Genomic DNA, 14217 nt, shown 5'->3' on the forward strand with positions numbered 1-14217 from the left:
TTGAGACCCCACTACTGATATCTGACTTGGGTCCTCTTTTGTGTCTGGTTTTCTTTCTGGTCCCTGTAATCCTTCCTTCTTTCCTATTTTGTTTTCCCCTCATTTTTCTTGTAACGACCGTTGCTGTGTCTTCTGCGGGACCCTCTTCTCTTCTGCTCCTTGAGCATTTTGCCTTTGCCGTTAAGAGTTTTTTCTCCTCCCCGCCCTGGTTTCTCCAGCTGCTGTCCTCAGTTTGGAGGTCCCCGGGGCTCCTGAGTTTCCAGTTCTGCACGGCTCCTGCAGTGAGTGCTGCAGCCTCCAAGGCCCTGCCCTCTGCCCCCAGGGGCCTTCCCGGGGCTGCTCCCTGAGTCCACAGCTGTTGGTCAGCCTCCCCGCGAAGGACACGCCGTCCCGTTCCGTGCCGACTGTGGCCCAGACGCAGGATCTGCAGGGGCTCGCGTGTTTATCCCCCGCGTGTTCTCCGCCTTGCGGGCGTGCTGGTAGCGGGGGCTTTCCTGTGTCGCTAGTTCTTCCCGTTGAGCTGTGGGTTTCTGCAGGAGTCGGCAGAGGCCCAGAGTCGGGTGGTCACTGTCACCTAGGCCACCGTGAGGCGCCCCTCCCCGAGCCTGGAGCAAGAATTTTTTATTGGCAGCATTTCGTCTCGACACTTTGAGGATCTTACTCCCCTGTCTCCTGTTTTCTGCTGTTGCTGTTCCGTCCGATCCCGTCTTTGTAGGTTATCGAGCTTTTTCCTCAGGTTGCCGTGAGCGTGCCCTCCCCTTGGGGTCCTGCATGTCTACCACAGTGTGTCTGGTGTGGACTGATCTTTCCTAGGGGCGCTTAGAACTCCCTGTGCTTCCCGATCGGAGGATTCAGCTCTTTGAACAGCTGTGGACGTTTCTCCGCCCTGTCCCTTCAGACGTCGCCTACCTCCCATCCTCACAGACCTGCCCCTGTGCTCTGATTCGAGCCCTGTCTATTCTGTGCCCCGCACACCTCCTGACGCCTGTCTCACATCCCCCGCCCCCCACCCCGTCATCTCCCTGAGAAGGTTTCTCAGTGTTTCCTGGGGGTCTGTCCCTCTGTTGAGTACTTCTCTCCTTGGTCGTATCTAATCGGCTCTTGAAATTGCCTATTATGTGTTTAATTTCAGTTGCCGTACTTCTTCTCATCTCTGAACATTCTAAGTTCTTTTTCAGGTCAGCTGGTGTTTCTTGTTCTTTTCTCAAGTCTGTAATTCTCTGTGTCTTTCTACTGCCTGACGTCCTTGGAGTCTGGCCCTGGTCTTCGCCGTGTTTCGCGCTGATCTGTGCGTGGACTCGGCTGAAGTCTGGGTTCTGACCTTCCCACGGCTGAGACTCCATCCTCGGGCCTCTGTTAGTCTGACATCAAAATGCTTCCCTCCCAGTCCAAGGAGTTTGGGATTTGCTTCTGCCCGGCGCCACTGGGACGCCGCCAGCCAGGGACAGATTTTTATATTTAATTTTTAGCTTGTGTATTTCTATACAAAGTACGATAGGTAAAATCCAACCTTGTGAAAATGGGCTTTGTATTAGAAATTTTGTGGGGGGCTTCTTTTTCTCACCCAGGTCCAGACCAAGTCCCTACAAGTGTCCCTGGGAAGGTGGGCTGTTTTTCTGGGTCTTTCACTGAAAGTGGGGCTCAGAGGGCTCCAGCTGAATGCAGGGCCCACAGTCCCAGCTCCCTACCTGTCTCACACACCTGACCTTGATCCTAAAACCCTAGATCCTTGGTTCAGGCTTGGCACGTGTCCTTGCGGGGGGACTGTGACCACTGCTCACCCCAGAGCATCTACCCCTCTGGAGTTGGCCCCTGGGGACTTGCCTCCTTTCCTCCCCCCTCCCTCCCTTCCTCCTCCCTCCTCCTCCCCCTCCCTTCCTCCCTCCCTCCCTCCTTCCCTCCCTCCTCCCTTCCTCCTCCCTCCCTCCCTCCACCCTCTTTCCCTCCCTCCCTCCCTCCCCTTCCTTCCCCTCCCCCTCCTTCCCTCCCTCCCCTTCCTTCCCCTCCCCCTCCTTCCCTCCCTCCTCCCTTCCTCCCTCCCCCCTCCTTCCCTCCCTCCCTTCCTCCCTCCTCCTCCTCCCTCCTCCTCCCTCCCTCCCCCTCCCCACTTCCTTCCTTCCCTCAACCCTTCACTCACACAACTGACGCTCAGATGTTCCTTGAGCATCTCCTGTGAATTCAGTCCCGGCGAGGCAGCAGGGGCTCAGCACCCAGGACAGGCAAGAGGGATGGAGGGTCCCAAAGCGCTGCCGGGGCGCTGGCTGTTGGGACGGTGGCCTCCAGCTGGGCTGGCTCCACGAAGGCAGGATGCTCACCTCCTGCCTTTGTCATTGTGCCTGCAGCTTTGACCCCCCTGGTCCCATGTCAGCCGGCATGTCCTGTGAAGTGCTTGTCACCTTCAAGCCCATGGTGAGTGTTGAGCCCAACACCAAGCCGTGGAAAAGGGGATTTTCTCACCCTGTCGCAAGAGGGTGGTGGGTGGAATCGGGGTCTCTGCTGCCCGCCAGGCCCCACGGCGTGTTGTGACGGAGGAGGGACGCACCTCAGAAGGGGTCGCGCAGGCCCCCGTTCGGCTGCTCTACGCCCAAAACGTATTGGAACGTCCCTCAATGCTATAGCAGGGTGACAGGGCGGCTCCTCTGCATTGCTGGCTGGCAGATGTGCCTGCCCGTGCTCGCGGGTCCGAGGGGGGCGCGCCCCGTGGACCCCTCCCTCGGGCGGGGTGGCGTGGCTGTGACTAGGCGGACAGCACGTGTCACTGCGGAAAGCTGCGAACACGTGGGTGGTTGGGTGGTTTTGCTTTTTAGGTAAACAAAGATCTGGAAGGAAATGTCTCGTTTCTGGCTCAGACGGGCAGGTTTTCTGTTCCACTGAAATGTTCAGCGAAGAAATGCTCCGTGAGTTCTCGCCAAGCGTCCGGGTTGGGAGGGTGGGCGGCCGGGGCCTGAGGCGTCCAGCCTGGGGAGGTGGGCACCCGCGGCAATGCTGGAAACTTCCAGGCGAGTCCTGCGCTGCGTGGACCCCAGATTGCAGGAACCCCAGGTCAGAGGAGACCCTGCTCCTCCTGAAAGCTCTGTGGGGTCCCTTTGATTCCTTACTTTTTTGGAGCTATAGTCGCCATGCTGCATCTTACATCCCCAGACCTTATAACTGAAGTTTGCGCCTTTGGACCCCCTTCACCCACTTTGCCCGCCCCCACCCCTGCCTCTGGGAACCACCGTCTGTTTTTGCATCTGTGAGTTCCACGTTTTTTAGATTCCACGTATAAGTGCGATCATACAGTATCTGTCTTTTCTGCCTGACTTATTTCGCTTAGCTCGGTACCGTCCAGGTTGTCGCAAATAGCAAGGTGTCCCTTTTAACGGCTGGATAACGTTCCATTTTATACGTACCACATTTTCTTCATCCATCCATCCATCGATGGCCGCTTAGGTTGCTTCCATGTCTTGGCTTTTGTAAATAGTGCTTCAGTGAACGTGGGCTTGCAGACAACTCTTCTGATGATACCAATTTCATGCCTTTGGATAAATACCTAGAAGTGGAATTGCTGGATCATATGGTAATTCTGCTTTTAATTTTTTGAGGAACCTCCCTACTGTTTTCCGTAGTGGTTGCACTAATTACATTCCCACCAACAGTGCACGAGGGCTCCCTTTTCTCCACGTCCTCGCCAACGCTTGTTATATCTTTCTTTTTTGTAATAGCTATTCCAGCGGAATAAGGTGGTACCCCATTGTGGTTTTGACTTGCATTTCTCTGATGATTAGTGATACTGAGCGCCTTTCATGTACCTGTTGGCCATTTGGATGTCTTCTTTGGAAAAACATCTATTCAGTTCCTCTGCCCATTTGTAAATCAGATTTTTTTTTTTTTTTTTTTTTGCTATTCAGTTGTGTGAGTTCTTCATATAGTTTGGATATTAACCCTTTATCAGGTGTGTGATTTGTAAATATTTTCTCCCATTCCATAGGTTGCCTTTTCATTTTGTTGGTGATTTCCTTCGCTGTGCATAATTGATTTTTTCTTTTAATTAAGAAAAGTTTCAAAGTAATGAAGAGCGGAAAGAATAGGACAATGTATATCCGTACACCCACTTCCAGAGTCCAGTGATTGTCAACATTTGCCACACTTGCTTCAGCTGTCTGTCTGTCTGTTTTTGCCGGCCCCCTTCACAGGGAATTAGCGATATCACAACACTCAACACCCATCCTTATAAAATGTCAGCATGCATCTAGAATAAAATTAACCACATTCCTAGCTGTCACCTGTCACCCAGTGCACATTCAAATGTACTGAAATGTCCCCAAAGCAGCTTTTATAACTGTGATTTTTTTAAGCTGGGATACAGTCAAGCTCACACATTGCATTTGACTATTAGGTCCTTAGGTCTCTTTTTTTCGGGCTTTAGTTGTGGTAAAATACACATAGCATAGAATATACCACCTTAACCATTTTTAGGTGCACAGTCCAGGGGTATTAAAGGCTTTTACGCTGTGCTGCAGCCCTCACCAGAACTCTTCGTTTTGCAGAACCGAAGCTCTGTCCCCATTAAACACTCCCTCCAGCCCCTGGTGACCTCCATTCTGCTTTCTGTCTCCACAAATTTGACGACTCTAAGTACCTTCTATAAGTGGAATCACATGGTATTTTCCGTTTTGTGACCAGCGTATGTCACTGAGCACGGTGCCCTCAAGGTCCATCCATGTTGTAGCCCGTGTCAGAATTTCCTGCCTTTTTCAGGCCGATTGCTACGGAGGGCTTTGCTTCTGCTGTTTTGCTATTTGTTTTCATTGCCGTATAGCTCTTTTGTCCCTCATTTCCTGCGCTACTGTCTTCTTTATGTTTAGTTGACTTTATGCAGTGAAGTGTTTGAATTCCTTTCTCATCTCCTCTTATGTATTTTCTTTGTGGTTCCCGTGAGGATACATTTAACGTGCTAGAGTTATAACAGTCTGGTCTGGGTTTGTATTAGCTGACTTCGATAGCTCATGAAAACACCGCTCCCTTACAGCTCTGCTCCTACCCTGTGCAGTCAATGATGTCACAGAATTACATGTGTGTCACTTGTGTGTCCAGTAACATGAAGTAAACTTTTTAAATGCATTAGTTTCTTAAGTTATATAGAAAACAAAACGTGGAGTTACAAACCAAAGCTACAGTAACACTAGCTTTTAGACTAATAATTGCTTTTTAAAAAAATGTTATTAGTGTTTTAAACCACATAGGAACTAAAAGTGCAATTACAAACCATTGCGACAGTGACACCAGCTTCCATAATTGCCCATGTGTTTCCCTCTGCTGAGCTTGGAGTTACTGTCTGGGGGCCCTTTCCTCTCACCTGCAGGGCTCACTGGGGCATTTCCTGCAGGCGAGTCTGTGGTGGGGAACTCCTGCAACTTTTGTCTGTCTGGGACTGTCGTGATTTCTTCCTCACTTTTAAAGGTTGTAGGATTCTCGACTGACGTTTTTCTTCCTTGAACACGTTGAATAAATGGGCTCATGGCCCTCGCGCCTCCACAGAGTCTGATGAGTAGCCTGCCCAGAATGTTCCTGAGGCTCCTTGTGTGTGACGGGTCATTTCTCTCTTGCTGCTGTCAAGATTCTCTCTTTTTCTCTGGCCTTTAACAGTCCGATTATAAGGTGTCTCAACACGAGTCTCTTTGAGTTCATCCTCCTTGGGGTTTGTTGAACTTCTTGGATGTTTATATCATACCTTTCATCGAATGTGGGAAGCTTTTGGCCATTATTTTTTGAGATATTCTCTCTGCCCTTTTCTCTCCTCCTCCTAGGACCCCACAATGCATATATTGGCCCCTTGATGGTGCCCCACGGACCCCTCAGGCTCTGTTCACTTTTCTTCTCCCTGTTCCTCAGCCTCGATGAGCCCATCGTCCCGTCTTTAGGTTCCCGGATTCTGTCTTCTCCCTTATCAGATCCACCTCTGGGTCCTGCTACTGAGTTTTCACTTCAGTTGTGGTACTTTTCAGCCCCAGAGTTTTGTTGCTTTTGTTTCTTTTTTGGTTTTCTATCTCTTTATTAGTATTTCCATTTTGTTCACACATCATTTTCTTGACTCCCTTCACATCTTCCTTTACCTCTTTGAGCATCTTTCAGACAGTTGTGTTAAAGCCCTTGTCAAGTAGACCTGCCATCAAGTCCTTTGCAGGGACAGTTTCTGTTGATTTATTTTTTCTTCGAATGAATCATACTTTCTGTTTCTTTGTACGATTGTGGAGCACTGGACATTTGAATCTAACAATGTGGTAACTCTGGAAATCAGAGATTTTCCCCTTTCCCAGGGTTTGCTGTGTTTTGTTATTGTTTCTGTTTGTTTGCTTTTTGATTGCTGTCAGCTCTCTCTGTGCTGAGGACCAGCCTGAGATGTAACCTTACTGTCTTCCCAGGTCTTTTCTGAGCCTTTCCCTAGGCGTGCCTGGTCACTTCCTGGTTTTCCCTGTATACGTCTTAACCTTTAATATCTGACTCACAAATGAGGAAAAAGAGAAAAATGAAGGAGGGGAGGAAAAAAAAGTGTGCTGGCCCTTTAAGTCCCCTGGAGTCACTTCAGGAGAGGGGGAGGGGCATGTGACAATGGGGCAGGAGCAGCAACTACGGTAGTTCTATTTTTCATCTTTTTTTTTCTAATTTTATTTATTTATTTATTTTGTGGTACACGGGCCTCTCCCTGCTGTGGCCTCTCCCATTGCAGAGCGCAGGCTCCAGACGCGCAGGCTCAACGGCCATGGCTCACGGGCCCAGCCGCCTCATGGCACGTGGGATCTTCCCCGACCGGGGCACGAACCCGCGTCCCCTGCATCGGCAGGCGGACCCTCAACCACTGCGCCACCAGGGAAGCCTTATTTTTAATCTCTTGAGGAACCGCCACGCTGTTTTCCACAGTAGCTGCACCATCTTACATTCCCACGAACAGGGCACAAGAGTTCCAGTTTCTCCACATCTTCACCAGCACTTGCTGTTTTCTGGGTTTTTTTGACAGGAGCCACCCTGATTGGTGTGAGGTGGTGTCTCATTGTAGCTTCGATTTGCATTTCCCTGATGATTAGTGATGTTGAGCATCTTTTCCTGTGCTTGTTGGCCATGGGTATGTCTTCTTTGGAAAACTGTCTATTCAAGTCCTTTACCCATTTTGAATTTGGTTGTTATTTGTTTTGTTGTTGTTGAGTTTTAGGAGTTCTCTGTGCATTCTGGGTATTAACCCCTTATCAGATATATGAGTTGCAGATATTTTCTCCCATTCTCTGGGTTGTCATTTTACTCTACAGAAAATGTCTTTTGATATAAAAATTTTTTCAATTTTCATGAAGTCCAGTCGTCAACAATTTTTTCTTTCGTTGCCTGCGCCTTTGGTGTCGTATCTAAGAAATTATTGCCAAATTCAGTGTTGTGAAGATTTTACCCTTTGTTTTCTTCTAAGGGTTTTATTGTTTACATCTTATATTTAGGTCCTTGATCCATTTTAAGTTAATTTTTGTGTATGGAATTAGGTAATTCTTTTGCATGTGTACATCCGCTTTTCCCAGGACCATTTGTTGAAAAGACTGTCTCTTCCCCCATTGAATGGTCTTGGCACCCTTGTCAAAAGTTTTTTGGCCATATATGTGAGGGTTTATTTCTAGGCTCTCTGTTCTACTCCATTGGTCTATATGCCTGCCTTTATGACAGTGCAACACTGTTTTGATCACTGTAGCTTTGCAGTAAGTTTTGAAATGAGGAAGAATGACTCCTCCAGTTTTGTTCTTCCTTTTCAAGATTGTTTGGGCTATTCTGGGTCCCTTGTGATTCCATATGAATATTAGAATGGATTTTCCTGTTGCTTTAAAAAATGTCATTTGAATTTTGATAGGGATTGCATTGAATCTGTAGATTGCTTTGGGTAATATTGATTTCTTAACAATAGTAAGTCTTACAGTCCATGAATATTGGATGTGTTTCCATTTATTTATGTCTTCTTTCAACAATGTTTTGTAGTTTTATTGTACAAGCCTTTCACCTCCTTGGCTAAGGTAACGCCTAAAATTTTTATTATTTTTTATGTCATTGTAAATGGATTTGTTTTTATAATTTCCTTTTCAGATTGTTCATTGTTCATGTACAGAAATGCAGCTGATTTTTGTGTGTTGACTTTGTATCTTGCTACTTTGCTGAATTTGTTTATTAGATCTAACAGCTTTCTTGTGGAATCTTTAGGATTTTCTGCATATAAGATCATGTAATCTGCAAACAGATAATTTTCCTTCTTCCTTTCCAATTTGGATATCGTTTTCTTCTCAACTAATTGCTGTGGCTAGAATTTCTAGTACCATGTCAAATAGAAGTGGGGAAGGCAGGCATCCTTCCCGCATTCCTCATCTTAAAGTAAAAGCTTTCGGTCTTTCACCATTGAATATTATGTTATCTTATATTGCAATATTATGTTATGTTGCTTTCATATTTGGCTTTTATTACTTAGAGGTAGTTTCTTTCTATTCCTATTTTGTTGAGTGCTTTTATTATAAAAGGGTGTTGAATTTTGTCAGATGCTTTTTCTGCATCAATTGAGGTAATTGTGAGGGTTTTTCCCCTTCATTTTGCTGATGTCACATACTTCATTGATTGATATTTTTACATTCAACCATCCTTACGTTCCAGGAATAAATTCCACTTGGTCATTGTGTATATTCTGTTTGCTAACTTTGTGTGTGTGTGTGTGATACGCGGGCCTCTCACTGTTGTGGCCTCCCCCGTTGCGGAGCACAGACTCCAGATGCACAGGCCCAGTGGCCATGGCTCACGGGCCCAGCCGCTCCATGGCATGTGGGATCCTCCCAGACCGGGGCATGAACCTGCGTCCCCTGCCTTGGCAGGCGGACTCTCAACCACTGCACCACCAGGGAAGCCCCCATGTTTGCTAATATTTTGTTGAGGGTTTTTGCATCAATATTCATAAGGGATTTTGGTCTGTACTTTTCTTTTGTTGTGGTACCTTTGTCTGGCTTTGGTATAAGGGTTATGCCAGCCTCCTAGAATGAGTTATGAAGTGTTTCTACCTCTTCAGGTTTTTTGGAAAGTTTGAGAAGAGTTGGCATTCTTTAACTCTTTGGTAGAATTCATCAGTGATGCCATCAGACCCAGGGCTCTTCTTTGTCAGAAGATTTTTTATTATGCATTCAGTCTTCTTACTAGTCATAGATCTATTCAAATTGTCTTATTTCTTTGTGGTTCAGTGTTGGTAGGTTTTGTGTTTCTAGGAATTTGTACATTTCATCTGGGTTTGTTGCAGTTTGTTGGTACCATTGTTTATAGTACTCACCTACAATCCTTTTTACTTTGTAGAATCAGTATTAATGTTCCCACTTTCATTTCTGATTTTAGTAATTTGAGTCTTTCTTTTCTTAGTCCATCTAGCAGAAGTTTGTCGATTTTGTTGATCTTTTTGAAGAACCAACTTTTGATTTCATTAATTTTCTTTATTTTTCTATTCTCTCTTTTGTTTATCTCTGCTCTGATCTTTATTATTTTCTTCTGTCTGCTAGTTTTGGATTTACTTTGTTCTTTTCCTAATTTCTTGAGTAGCAAACATAAGTTGTTCATTTGAGATATGTCTTGTTTTATGTTTTGTTTTGGTTTTGGTTTTGGTTTTTTGGCTGCACCATGTGGCTTGCGGAATCCTAGTTCCCCGACCAGCAATCAAACCCTGGCCCTCCACAGTGAAAGTTCAGAGTCCCAACCGCTGGACCACCAGGGAACTCCCTGTCTTGTTTTTTAATGTAAGCTATGTAATGTAAGTTTTTTCTTTAGTAAATTTATTTATTTTATTTATTTTTGTCTCTTTGGGTCTTCGTTGCTCTGCACAGGCTTTCTGTAGTTGCGGTGAGCGGGGGCTACTCTTTGTTGCGGTGCAGGAGTTTCTCATTGCGGTGGCTTCTCTTGTGGAGCGTGGGCTCTAGGAGCACGGGCTTCAGTAGTTGTGGCATGCAGACTCAGTAGTTCTGGCTCGCGGGCTTTAGAGCACAGGCTCAGTAGTTGTGGCACACAGGCTTAGTTGCTCCGTGGCACGTGGGATCTTCCCGGATCAGGGCTTGAACCCATGTCCCATGCCCTGGCTGGTGGATTCTTAACCACTGCGCCACCAGGGAAGCCCCTGTAATGTTTTTTAATGTAAGCTATAAATTTCCCCTTTAGCACCCCTTCCACTGCATCCCATAAGTTTTGGTATGTTGTGTTTTTGTTTTCATTCATTTTTATTATTTTATAACTTCTCTTGTGATTTCTTCTTTGATCCATTTGATGCTTAAAAGTGTGTTGTTTAATTTCTGCAATTTGGTGAATTTTTCAGTTTTCTTTATGTTATTGATTTCTAACTTCATCCTGTTGTGGTCAGAGAAGATACTTTGTACGTTATCTATCTTCTTAAGTCTATTGAAACTTAGTTTGTGGCCTAACGTATGGTCAAGCCTGGAAAATGTCCTGTGTGCACCTGAGAATAACATGTGTGCTGTTGTTGGGTGGAGTGTTCTGTATACGTCTGTTAGATCTCATTGGTTTATTATGTTCCTAAGTCCTGTATTTCCTTACTTATCTTGTCTGGTTGTTCTGTTTGTTATCATGAGAGGAGGAGTATTGTAGAACTTTCTATTTCTCCCTTCAATTCCATCAGTTTTTGCTTCATATATTTTGATAGTCTGCTGTTGGGTGTGTAACTGACTATAATTGTTACATCTTCTTGCTGTATTGAGTTTTTTATTAATATATAACCATTGATCTTTTTATTATCTCCATAGTTTTGCCTTTTCTCGAAAGTCATAGCATTGGGGTCATACAGTTTGGAGCCTTTTCACGTCGGTTTCTTTCACTTAGTTTAAGGTTTCTCCATGTCTGTTTATGGCTTGATGGCTCATTTCTTTTTAGCTGGCTTGACTTTTTTTAAAAATAAATTTATTTATGTATTTATTTTTGGCTGCGTTGGGTCTTTGTTGCTGCACGCGGGCTTTCTCTAGTTGTGGCGAGCGGGGGCTACTCTTTATTGAGGTGCGCGGGCTTCTCATTGCGGTGGCTTCTCTTGCTGTGGAGCACAGGCTTCAGTAGTTGTGGCTTGTGGGCGCTAGAGCGCAGGCTCAGTAGTTGTGGCGCACGGGCTTAGTTGCTCCGCGGCATGTGAGATCTTCCCGGACCAGGGCTTGAACCCGTGTCCCCTGCACTGGCAGACGGATTCTTAACCACTGGGCCACCAGGGAAGTCCCTGACTTTTCAAAACTTGCACTCAGGTGCTCCCAAACTGTCATGATCAGTACACAGGCCTATGATTTCTGGGATGTGGATTGTGTCCTGGGTTGTGCAGAGGCCCTGCCTCCCGCCGTGAGCCAGAGGCAGGCCTCACCTCTGAGCATGAAGACAGGGCCAGAGCTCCTGTGTCCCCTCAGGGGTGCAGGGTGACAGGTGGGAGAGGAGACCTTGCTGTGAGCCTGGTGTGGTCACCCTGGCTCCCTCGGGGTCTCTTGGCAGCTGTCCCTCGACAAGGAGCTCATCGACTTCGGCAGCGCTGTGGTGGGTGAGACTGCATCCCGGACCATCACGCTGACCAACCTCGGGGGCTTGGGCGCCGGGTTCCGGTTCCTCCTGGCGTCAGAGCGCTGTGAGACGGACGCGTCCCCGTCGGTATTCAACGTAGTGAGTGTGCTACCGCTCCTGGGCGACGCCAGGGCTGCTCAGCCACGGGCAGCACGCGGCACCTCCCGCCCCGAGACACGGTCCCACGAGTGTGGAGGGGGCCACGTCGATGTGGGCGGGAGAAGGCCCAGCAGCAGGATGGCCTCCGGTCAGCCTAGGTAGAAGAGATCTGTCTCCGTGCGGAGTGCACCTAGGGCAGCAGGATGCTGTCCCGTCACACGTGTTGGCAAGGTGGTGGCCAAGTGCTCCAGGCCCTAAAGTCCCAGCCTGTGGGGACGGGCGGTCCGGCCCAGACACCCCAGGCTGAAAAGCACAGCAAACCCTGCCCCGCACCTGCACCTCTCCCAGAGGTGCGGGGGGTGGGGGGGCTGGTCCTCTCACGGGAAGGCTGTGCACGTGTGCTGATGAGGAAGCGGAAACAGGTGGGACCCCATCAGTGGAGACAACTTCCGGCACAGCCAGTGGACCCTGGGGGGGATTATTTGGGGGTGAGGACAAGCGCTGGGCCCTCAGGGCTCCCCGCGGGCACCAGCCCTCTCCTGGTGGGTGTCTGTCCGGCTGGACGGCAGCTCCACCCAGGCGGTGCCCCGTGTGTCCCACCGTGGCCCCTGAGTTGCACGCGGCAGGCACTCCGTCGGTCTGTTGTGAGCCCAGGGGAGAGGACTGGGGATCAGTGACCTGTGGGAAAGGAGCAGAGGTGGGGGTGGGCCGCTCTCAGCCTGCTGGGATCTGAGCTGAGGCCAGGAGAGCTCGGGGCTGGAGCCCGGGGGGCCCAAGCCCATGTGGGGGAAGAGCAGGCGTCCTGGAGGAACTTGGCCGTGTGCCCACACGCAGCAGGCTCCGGGACAGGGCCAAGGAGGAGCCCGCCTGGGCGAGAGGGACCCTGAGCCCCGGAGCAGCCCGGCACGGGTCGCCAGAGAGCTGTCGAGGGGTGGTGTGGGAGCCCGCGGCCCACGGCCCGGATCATGGCCAGGCTCTCAACCTGGCCCTCCCCAGATGGCGGGTCTGGACGGTTGATGGGAAAGGCAAGTGGAAACTGCCAGCAAACGTGTCACATTCTCTTTTTCAGAGCAGTAGCTTTACGTATGAAGACAAAGGTTTTGACGCTAAAATCGCCACCAGTGTTTCTGAGCAGCTGTTGGAGGGCGGTGAGTCCTTGCCCGCAGATGTGCCGAGCCGGAAGGAGTCTGGAAAACTGGCCGTGAAGGCGCAGGAAGAGGGCCACACCGCAGGTGAGCCGGGCCCGCGGCCTGCGCTCAGCGTGCAGCTCTGCGGCACCTTGGCAGCAGGGCCCCGAGCCCCAGCCGTTTGACGGGCAGAGGGGCTGGCAGGCCGGGTCGGAGGGCCCCAGAGGGACGGATTCCGGGAGCCAGTCTGCGCACGGTTGGGTGCGGCGAGGCCCGGTGGTGGCGGCGTGCTGCCGGGGGGCTGGGCGGTGCAGAATTTTTCCAGGGCTCCAGTTTTAAGTAAGTAAGACAATATTCATACGTATCTGTGTATTCAACCGCATACTGGTTATGGAGTGGTTTAAAATCTGCGTCCATATTTCAGCTAACAGAAGACTTAAAGGAGATCCCCGGCTTTGGACCACCAGGCTGGCCACAGGGAGAATTTGCCCTCCTTCCTGCCCTTGGCGGTCCTTGTTGGGACATCTGAGGAGCCCTGCCTGATGGAGGGAGGGAAGGGATGGGGAGGAGGTCCGGGCTCTCTGCCGAGGGGGTCACTGAAGGCCCCAGGCTGGCTGGGGCCCCCCTGAACTCCGTCCGGAAGTCAAGTGCGTATAACACGTGGGGACAGTTTAAAGAAGAGCCCGGAAGTAGGCAGCCCGAGCCCGGGCGGAGCTTGCGGAGGACGGGGATGCGCGCGGCCGCCCGCACCGCACACACCGCCTCCCCCCGGACATCCCTCCGGCGGCGTTGTCTTCCGCGCTCCCTTGCCTCCCTGTACTCTTTCCATCCACGTTCACGCTCAGGAAGGGCTGGATTTCTCCTGCGTCGGAGCCGCGGCGAGTGCCTCCTGAGTTGTTTGGGTGCTTAGCGTTGAGCTCTGGGGGGCGTCCACGTGGACTGGACGGGGGTCCTCCTCTGCGTGGCGGCTCCTCTCACGAACATGCCTCGGTCACAGGCCCCTCCCACCGGCTCACATCAGGGGGATTCCACGGCGTGGGCCGAGCGCGCAGGGGCTCAGGCGGCGTCTCCATGTGCGGGGGTCTCCCTGGGGCGTCTCTTCGCCGCATCGCCGGGGACGCGCGGCTTCACTGTTATTACTCCGTCTGTTCTTGTCCCGCGTGGCTGCAGCTGGGACCGGGCTACCCGGTGCGGCTGCCACTAGGCACATCTGGCTATTCAGATCTAAATTAACCAAAATTAAGTAATAGGAGAACTTCGTTCCTCCTTCCCAAGAGCCACATTTCAGGAGCTCACAGCCCCCCGCGGCCCGTGGCTGGGCCCCACTGGGCAGCTCCGCGGGGCCGGTCTGGAGGCCTGGGAGGGGAGGCTCCCGCCTGCACCGCCCACACCGCCAGTGAGCTGGACTGTCTTTCCAGGTGCC

The 14217-nt window shown here is 50.1% G+C and overlaps 1 protein-coding gene across 4 annotated transcripts in view; it reads left to right on the forward strand.

The window, feature by feature from the left end:
• Positions 1 to 14217, forward strand: part of CFAP74 (cilia and flagella associated protein 74) — a 76937-nt gene that overhangs the window by 37063 nt on the left and 25657 nt on the right. For all 4 annotated transcript variants that reach the window (XM_067019070.1, XM_067019097.1, XM_067019088.1 and 1 more), the window contains 4 exons: positions 2343 to 2409; positions 2808 to 2897; positions 11503 to 11667; positions 12737 to 12899. In XM_067019070.1, coding sequence (XP_066875171.1) covers positions 2343 to 2409; positions 2808 to 2897; positions 11503 to 11667; positions 12737 to 12899 — 485 coding nt within the window. The remainder of the gene's footprint in view (positions 1 to 2342; positions 2410 to 2807; positions 2898 to 11502; positions 11668 to 12736; positions 12900 to 14217) is intronic.

The sequence above is a fragment of the Kogia breviceps genome, chromosome 1, assembly GCF_026419965.1.
Source record: "Kogia breviceps isolate mKogBre1 chromosome 1, mKogBre1 haplotype 1, whole genome shotgun sequence".
Classification (NCBI taxonomy): Eukaryota; Metazoa; Chordata; class Mammalia; order Artiodactyla; family Physeteridae; genus Kogia; species Kogia breviceps.